Source organism: Carassius auratus, unplaced genomic scaffold (assembly GCF_003368295.1).
Source record: "Carassius auratus strain Wakin unplaced genomic scaffold, ASM336829v1 scaf_tig00217023, whole genome shotgun sequence".
Taxonomy (NCBI): domain Eukaryota; kingdom Metazoa; phylum Chordata; class Actinopteri; order Cypriniformes; family Cyprinidae; genus Carassius; species Carassius auratus.
In genome coordinates this window covers 108575-117712 of record NW_020528856.1, presented here as the reverse complement: position 1 = coordinate 117712, position 9138 = coordinate 108575, and the positions used below count along the sequence as shown (strand labels likewise).

Sequence of the window (9138 nt, the reverse complement as noted above, 5' to 3'; positions counted from 1 at the left end):
CCAACAAAGTTCTGTTTTAATTGTTCAGACCTAAGTACAATGTATATATAATATAATATAATATAATATATATAATATAATATAATATAATATAATATAATATAATATAATTAAACAACAACAAAAAATATTTAAAATGTTGTCCATACTTTTGATTAACTAACAATAAATACATTTACATTTAGTCATTTTGCACGTGTAAATTATTGCACGGTGATTCGTATTCCAACCACCAAAATCCGTTTTAACTTCCGTCTATATTTTTAACGTTAACCCTCGAGTACAATGGACAGGCGTCGTTATATTTACTTCACGACTCCTGCGTTCTCTTTACGTGCGCGTCCCAGTCTCCGCTCCACTCGGCTCCGCTCCGTGTTTTGCGCGTGGCCGCCGCTCTGCCCCAGCTGACTAGCAGTACTTGTTTACTGGTGGAGGTACACAGGGAGAGACGAGAGGGGGAAAACCATACCGCCGACAACACCAGAGAAGTTTTTCCCACTTTCAGCCCATTCCCACGCCAATGAGTTCATCGAAACCGCACACCAGGGTCTCGTGCACGGATTTGAGTGGGTTTATGGGCAAACCGCGCACGCGTTGGACGCTGCTCTTTTGATTAACGTGGAAGATTAAAACGCAACGCGGCCGTGACGCGCATACGCTCGCTCGCGCACACACTTCTGGAGCATTGTGCTGGAAGCAAAGGCTTAAGGGGGACATCCAGATTCTTTTTTTAAATTTTTTATCGGAAGTCTAAACGCTTTGAATATACACAGACGTGTGTGGATGTTTAATATCAGGGACGGTGGCTTTTTTGTCATTAGAGGAGCAAAAAAATATTTTGTGTGTGTGTGTGCAAGCATGTGTATATGGAGATGAGGAGATGCCCATTTTTTTTAAAATAGAAACATTTGGCAGTGCATGAGACGACCTGTGGAATAACGCCTGTTTCCTGCTTCTTTCCTCAGAGATGTTAAAATTCGGGATTTTTTGACATCGGGACTCTTTTTGGAATATTTATGTTTTTAAAGCAACCTGGGGTACCTTATTTTTGCTGTTATTATTATTAACATAACATACATTTTCAAGCTAAATCGGGTTATGAAAAAGTTGCAATGCACTGCACCCTTAAGGGTACCTCATTCCTAGAAGTGTGGGACTGATTCCACGGAAGAGATGCATGGACGTGTTTCATGCTTGATCTACTGAAAGCAAATATGAACCCGAGGAATAGTTCAAAATGATTTTTATCAATTTATTTTTTACTAGGGCGCAAGATCGTGTTGTGTAATGCTCACGCTGTGTATGCAACAACTTTAATTGAACATTATTTTCAACTGAAGCACGCTGGACCCCTGGGTCCCCTTCTTGGGGGGTCTCATTTAAGTTGTCCCCGACATTTTTTTGCCTGGATATAAGCTAATTAAGGTTTTATTTTTATTTTATTGCTCAACAACCATTTTTTTTGGACACACCAGAGGTGGATTTAATTTTCCAAGAAAACTAAAACGTGTCGCGAGGCATAATGCGGCTGGACACATCTGCGGTTGTTTTGGTCACTTTCGCCTACATCGTGTGCCTCTGCGGACCTCTACATGGAGAAAGTAAGTCGTGACACACTTTAACGTTTTAATTCGCAAAATATTGATGTGCTGTGTGTAATATTATAGTTTACAACTGATAGGACTTGTGGAATTCACTCCATGTAGACTTCGGCCGCTCCGACATGAGTTGGCGAGGGATGTCGCACTTATTTGTTTGTTTTAAAATGGCTTGTGTGTTGAAATCTGATCATTCGGAAACATATTTTATGTGTGAAATATTTCATAAAGGAGCCATTCACATCATTCGTGGAATGAAAACGTATTGTTTTGTAGCCAAACTTGTGTTTTTATATGTCTTCCCGCCCCCCGCTTCCGCTAAAAATGGGCCGTTCCTCGGGCCTGGCGTTCTAGGCCAGATTAGCGCTCGTGACTGGACTCGGCGGGATTCGCGAGCGCACCACGCACGCCTGGATTGTCGCGGAGCCGCGCGGGCGCACGTTCTTCACGTTCGATCTGGAAGCGTGTAAACAGGCCCTAAGAAGATTCCCAGATCCCATAAGTGTGGGATTAGCTTACACTGGGTCTCCTCCCAGGTCGACTTCTGTTTGATAGCAACTGTGGAATTCCCAATGAGAAGGAAAAGATGTTGTGTTTGCAATTATATATTTGGATCATTTTTTTTTATTAACGTTTAATTACCTCTTACGGAAATTTACCGTGGTTTTACTACAAATTCAAAATAAATTTTTTTTTTTTACTATAGTTTTACTATGGTTTACTATAGTTAAACCACGGTAACCAAAAATTAACCATGGTTTTGCTGCACTAACCATAGTTTAATCATGGTATTTGTATTAAAACAGATTAATAATAGAAATGGTAATCAATACGCCAAAAAAAAAACATGGTTAATTTTCATAAGAGCTGTATAGCAATGATATTTTAAATCACTCCTTCTTAATAATTATTTAATCTAATATAATATTATTATTATTAACAGAACCGTGGTTTGTGTATATTATTTTATATTATTCATGTTAGTTATTAACATGTCTTGCTCTAACTGGAGGTATCTGTATTAAGTCATATCCCTATGTTTTATTTTTTAAATGTGTGTGTATATATTACATGTTTTTAAGTGTGTGTGTGTGTATGTATGTGTGTGTGTATATATATATATATATATATATATATATATATATATATATATATATATATATATATATATATATATATATATATATATATATATATATATATATATAATTTTATTTTATTTTTTTAATAGTTTATATAACATTTGGTCACATCACGTGACCTAACACCAGCACTATTGCAAATGAGACATTGATTTTGTTGCCTACAACAGTAGTTCAATAAACAGTTAACTGACTTACATTTTAGACACATTATTGATTATTTTTGTAAACGAAAATAGTTCTAAGCAAAGCCAAAGCAGTACAGTCGCGTATCTCCGAGCAACACACAGCAGTGTGTTTCATTACTGAACGAATGAGCATTTTTTTATTGAATCCGTGAATGATTTAGTGATTCAGTGAGCCATTCATAAAGACAGTCACTTGCTTTATTTACTGAATGAATCAGCTGTTTGAACGAATTGGTTGAATCAGTGACTCACTCCTGAAGCCACCTACTGGTGGTTTGCTTTCATATTTAAAACTACCATTGCATTTCTCCAACATTTCATATTTACTGCATACGATAAAAACGTAAAACATTAATCTTTTAACATTATGCATTTGCATTTTTACTGTGTAAATGCTTTTATGGAACCTCTTATCATCATTAAACAGTCTGTGTAAATACGTCTAAATGGCACTTTCTATGCAGCTTCAGTTGTTCCTGAGACAAGTTTGGAGTTTGTTGAAAGTGATTTCATTTGAATGGTAACTACCCTACATAGTCTTATTATTCTAACTGGATGTATTGATCAAATGTAAGAATTTGACGTAAATGATGACACGGATACATTTTTGAGTGTACGCGTACATACATGTGTGTTTATGTGTTTGTGTATATAATTAAGTGTTTACAGGTTTGTGCTAAATTGCTTTATTTTTTATCTAACAAAGTATTAATCATTAACTACATGTTAAATAAAGTGGCTGCAGCACATGTTTAGATACTTTATTACTGCGAAATTTATCACTGTATCTAAACCCCTTCGGCTTTTCCATTTCTGAATATCATTTTAAATTTAGGACAGGCACTTTCATGGGCACACTTACAATAGCGGGCTGTTAATGTTTAGTAGAGCTGCTGTCTCAAGAAAGTGCTGGACTGATGCCTGCAATAGTAACACGGTGTTATAAATAATGCTCTGGAGATAATTAGATCTTCCTTATTATAGGTAACCGTTGCATCCCAGCGAGCCATTTGTAATGTAGATTGGGAAAACATGAGGTGTTTGCAGGTGGTGTGGTTTCTCCATCAGAAACTTGATAAATGTTCATGCAATCTGTTTGTTTTTCATGTAAAGAAACTTGGCAAAATGAGCAATTCTTGAATGTTTTGCTCTATTCTATTTGATACAGTTTGTCCAAGATTGGTTCCAAATATGAGTTCATCTTTTTTCACTGTTGCACTTTTGGAAAACTCTGCCTGGTTGCAGTCTCAAAGATTAGGACGTCAAAATAAGCTGGAATAGTTTTAACATTACCGTTTGCCTCCCTGACTCCATGGACCTGTTTGGGATCCTCTGACACTCTGTAGTTTGCCTTGGTATGTCTCCCAGAATTCCAAGCGTGTGGAATGTCTTTGAAGTGGCCCACCCTGTAGGTGCTCTTGCCGTTGAGGGTTTCGGGACTCATTTCGGTGTCTGCTGCCTGCTGACCTCTTGTCTTCCAGGTCATGTATCTGAACATTTGCCATGTAGCATGTGAGCTCTATGTTCAGCTCTCCGAATTTCCAGGGTGGGCTTTTCCCAGGAAACCGGAGCATTTTCGCAGGCTTCTGTTCATTTGTGTGTGGCCATTTTCTCGGAGGTTCACATTTTAAAAAATTATTTGTCCTACAGTTACATACAAGGAAATTTTTTTTGAATACATGCATAAAAGGTTAGAAAATGAATTTATTAAAAATGTTAATTTTACAATGACTTTGACTGTGGCTCATCCAATCAGATTTTAGTGTTTGACCTATTTTTTCATTGTTTACCAGTGGAAATGTAAATTCGTATGCGAAAGTTATGTTTTGATGACTGAATATGAAAGTAAACATTGTTTAATATAATAAAGTGATGGTTTATCCACAGTAAGACCAGAGATGTTTAAGAAACTAAAGAAGTTCATTCTACAAAACTTATTTTTTCATTGTTCATATATAAGATCTATGAAACTTTGAATATATGCATAAAATGGATGCATTATTTTTTACATTATATTAACTATTAAAATGCTTGAATCTATGTGTATAAAGGAAATTTCATGAATCATTTAATATGAAAAGAATACACAGATGTTGCATTTTTCATTAAAAAAAAAGTAGTGTTTCACACAGTAGTTTAATGAAAGATAAAACGCAATTGCAGTTTTGCGAAAGAAACAGTGCCAAGTAACAATCGCTGTTTCATGTTTTGGAAAGCACAATTGTTGTTTATTTTCCTTAAAAACAAAAACCCTAAACTGCAAAAAAATAAAACTACATTAAGGATGATAACTTGAACGATGTAGTTTTAAAAATCGGTTTCTTAATATTAAAAGAATAGCATTGTCCACATCGCAACTATAACTATGATGGCACAGAGGAACAATAAAAACTTCCTTTAACTTGCAAAACTTTTTTTGTTCCAACAATCGTTGTTCCTTTTGTAAACTTTGTATGTTTTAGAAGTTGCTGTTTATTTTTGTGGATAAAAACCCCTCATCTACGTTTCCTTTCAAATAAAATTGCAAAAAGCAGCACAAGAAGGACAATAACTATAACGATAAAGTTTGAATTTTTTTTTTCGAAAATTGAAACAACAGCAGAGTTCACATCAAACTGAAACAATAACGACAGAAAAACGACATAATTGGAATCGCTCTCAGAACAACGTTTTCTAACTGATGACCGATGCAAACTCTGACAGCCAATCAGATCCATCCTGCTTTAAAGAGCTTGAGAATTTAAAGTGACAGATGACAAAACTGCAGTGCGTGATTATAATAAACAGAACATTATTTTGCATTGGTGTGGAAGTCTATATAGTTATCATTTTTTTTGGTGTGAACGTGTCTTTAATCATGGTTTCTATTGTTTAATCACTTTTTCATGCACAACTGTATCTTTTTATATAAAGATAAGCTAACACTTATTTAATGAACAAGCAACATTTTTTTAACTTTTTGATATTGATTATATAACTTCATATTGAGTTTTAACTTGGTGAGAAATCAAGGAAAATTTAGTTTATTATTTTATGCAGATTAGACCATTTTAAACCAGTCTTTGAGTTTGTGATCTTATTACAAACACATCAGTTTTAACTCTACATCCTCACTTTACCGTGTCAAGATGTTCCAGGACATGACCCGAGTAACCTGCCCTTATTCCAGCTCTCAGAGGCCATCATCTCCATCGAAGTATTCGACTGACTCGTTCAGTCTTAACATAGTCCCGCCTCTGCTCAATATTCATTGACTAAAGATTCACGGCAGCTTTGTTTCTTGTATTGACACCGTTCTCCATGTTGGGTCGTGGGTCACGAATGAGGTCAGTGCCTCTTACAACACGCCTGAAAAATCTGACCTGATGAGCCGGTTGCTGTTTGTATCCGTCCGGCTTTATCTGTCAATGATCTCATGCCATAATGTCTCTGTCAAACCATGCTAGTAATGCGGGGATCAGCAAGCGTTGAGTTGGGGCCCTTTCAGCTCATACGAGAGGGTGGAAAGACAGCTTGTCTCCAGCATTCGTGGGCTTTAGAGAATTTTGGCAGCTCCGTTACGCTACCTGATGGCTTAACATGTATTTTGAGAGCTGGCATATTGCTGAAATCAGGTTCTTTTGACCTCAATTTTTAATCGGATCCCAAGGGAGAAATCAAAATTGAAGTTCTGTGGTTTGTTTTGAAGCCTTTTGCTGTTTTTGCGGCAATATTCCATTGTTGCATTTAATAGAAACTGGAATAAACCATTTGGTAACACTTTACAATAAAGCTCTATTTGTTGGCATTAGTCATCTATTAATAATACTTACCAAAAATGCTTTAATGTTCAGCGGATCAATTGGTGAGCAAGTGATGTAATGCTAAATATCTCTAAATCTGTTGAAGATACCAATTCATCTAAGTGAGAACATTTTCAGAAAAATGTCATTTTGAGTGAACTGTTCCTTTAAGAAATGAAAGTCAATGTTAACTAAATGTCGCCTTTTAAACAGTCATAAATAACTGAAATATAAATGGCTTAAATATCAAAGCTAAATGATGTATTTTGAAAGCTGAGCTATAGGAGCCTTTGTTTTTCTTCAGAGGTTAGTGCTGTTTTTAGAGGAAGTATTATATAAAATAATTTAATAGGTGAAGACAGGCTCCTTTTTTCTGCACTGAGCGGCATATCTCGATGTGTGTGGTGAAACACGCGGCTGTTCCCTCAATTACACAGCCGTAAATGTGAGCGATACTCATCTTTATTCTGCCAATAAACCTTTCAACAAGGTTAAGGGGTGACATTAATTTGTTTTACTTTGCGGGTAAATGAAATTAGGATTTTCTCGCCTTGCTCACTGCAAGTAAATACTATCAGTTAGCTCAGGAGGAAAACACTCCGAAGTAATGAATGAAAACGAGCTTTTAGGGGAACAGTTCACCAAAAGAAACATTTGCCTAAAATTGACTCACCCTCAGGCTATTCAAGATGTAGATGAGTTTGTTTCTTCATAGGAACAGATTTGGGGAAATGTAGCATTACATCACTTGCTCACCAATAGATCCATTGAGGTGAATGGGTGCCGTCAGAATGAGAGTCCAAAAAGCTGATAAAAACATCACAATAATCCACAAGTAAACCATATGACTCCAGTCCATCAAGTACAATCTTGTCATGTGAAAAAGTTCTCTTGTCTGAATCAGGAGAGAAATATGCTCAGTTCAAACACTGTTTACAAAGTAGATTTTGATCTGAAAGGACAACAGAGGATGCACTTTTTCACTGGAATAAGTGTTATTATGGATTATGGACTGTCAGAAGCAGTTCTTTGTTTTTTGTTTTTTTTGCCAACCAGTCTTGAGAAAACCCTCAATTTGATGTTCTTTTTAAAAGTGTGAGAGAAAAAAAAAAAAAAAGATGTCTAAATGTTGAAATTTCTCAATTTAGATTTAGAAGTTGCTAAAATTGTAACTTAATTGCATCAATTGTACGTGCAGCAAAACAAAAGTTAGCAGGCATTAGGAGGAAGTACTATAGTTTGCTTAAGAAGTGTGTGTGCTTGATAAATACAGGCTTTATGAAATTATAGGCATAATTGCATTCAAGTCTACATGAATTCAGAATTGACTGCATTTACTTTCCTAATGTTTTGGACTTGTATATTATTCATTGGATGCATTTTTGTCTTCACTAAAGTTTTTCCTCCTATCTTTTGAGTCTTGACACAGAAATATTGCATGTTATGGAAAAGTTTGCGGCTGTTTAATTTTGCCTTTGGGTTTTGGAGGCTTTTAGCAAGTAGTTTAAGAGTGAAAACTAATGGAGGGTGTTTGGTCTGATTTAGACTTTGAACGTTTAAAGTCTTCAGAAGAGTCCCACTCCAATCCCGTCCAGTAATTTGACCTGAAATGAACTGTCGTATTACGCTCTGCTCTGTTCTCGGCTTGAAATCTCATTGCCTTGAGCCTGACCGCATTAGGAGACATCGCTGCAGATGAAGAATTAGATCACGCTCTAGCGGGACGCAGTCCAAGTTTGAGTTGCTCTCGTAATCTCATGTGGAAGCGTCGGTCTTTGCTCTCTAACTGGAGTGAGTCTAGATTCTTTATACTGGATCGCTCCACCTGTTTAATTCTTCTCGTAGAGGCGGGAAATGAGAAATCAGAGGTTATTTGCTTTATATTTAGTTCTGTTCTGCCTCTAAATCCATAGACCACGTTACAGAAGTGAACATTCCCGTCACTGGGCCGCGTTCCCCACCCGAGGCCGTCTTTGTGAGTTTATGGCCTGGTGCCCGAGCGCTGCTGTCAGGCAGCACGTCGTCCCAGAGTTTTTCTCATTTAAAGGGAGGTGAGAGAGTTCACTGTCATTCACCGTTTTGTTTTTCCCCTCATACAACACGTATTTGCAGCCGTCCCTGCCTGGATAACACGTACAAACAATGAGCGGCTACAATAATCCGGCCCTGGACGCTTTGTAAGTGTGAACACAAACTCATTCACCTACAACGCCTGCTTGTTTTCCACCAGTCCAGTTATGCATAAATAATGTTTGGTCGGTAAACTTGGTTTCTCTTCATGTAGCTTTTTGATTGTATTTAGACTACGGTTTCAAAGTCAACACAAAATGAGAAACTAACAGTCAAAATTTGAAACGATTAAAATTAAAAACAAGTTTCTGAAAGATGTCCCAAGGCTTGATTTGATCAAAAATATATTGAGAAATAT

General features: G+C 36.6%; 1 protein-coding gene across 1 annotated transcript in view; it reads left to right on the top strand.

Moving 5' to 3' along the window:
• Nucleotides 1-398: 398 nt before the first annotated feature.
• Nucleotides 399-9138, top strand: part of LOC113099711 (insulin receptor-like) — a 73031-nt gene continuing 64291 nt past the window's right edge. Inside the window, exon 1 of the mRNA XM_026264642.1 lies at nt 399-1601. Within this exon, the coding sequence (XP_026120427.1) occupies nt 1523-1601 (79 nt within the window). The 5' untranslated portion in view covers nt 399-1522. The remainder of the gene's footprint in view (nt 1602-9138) is intronic.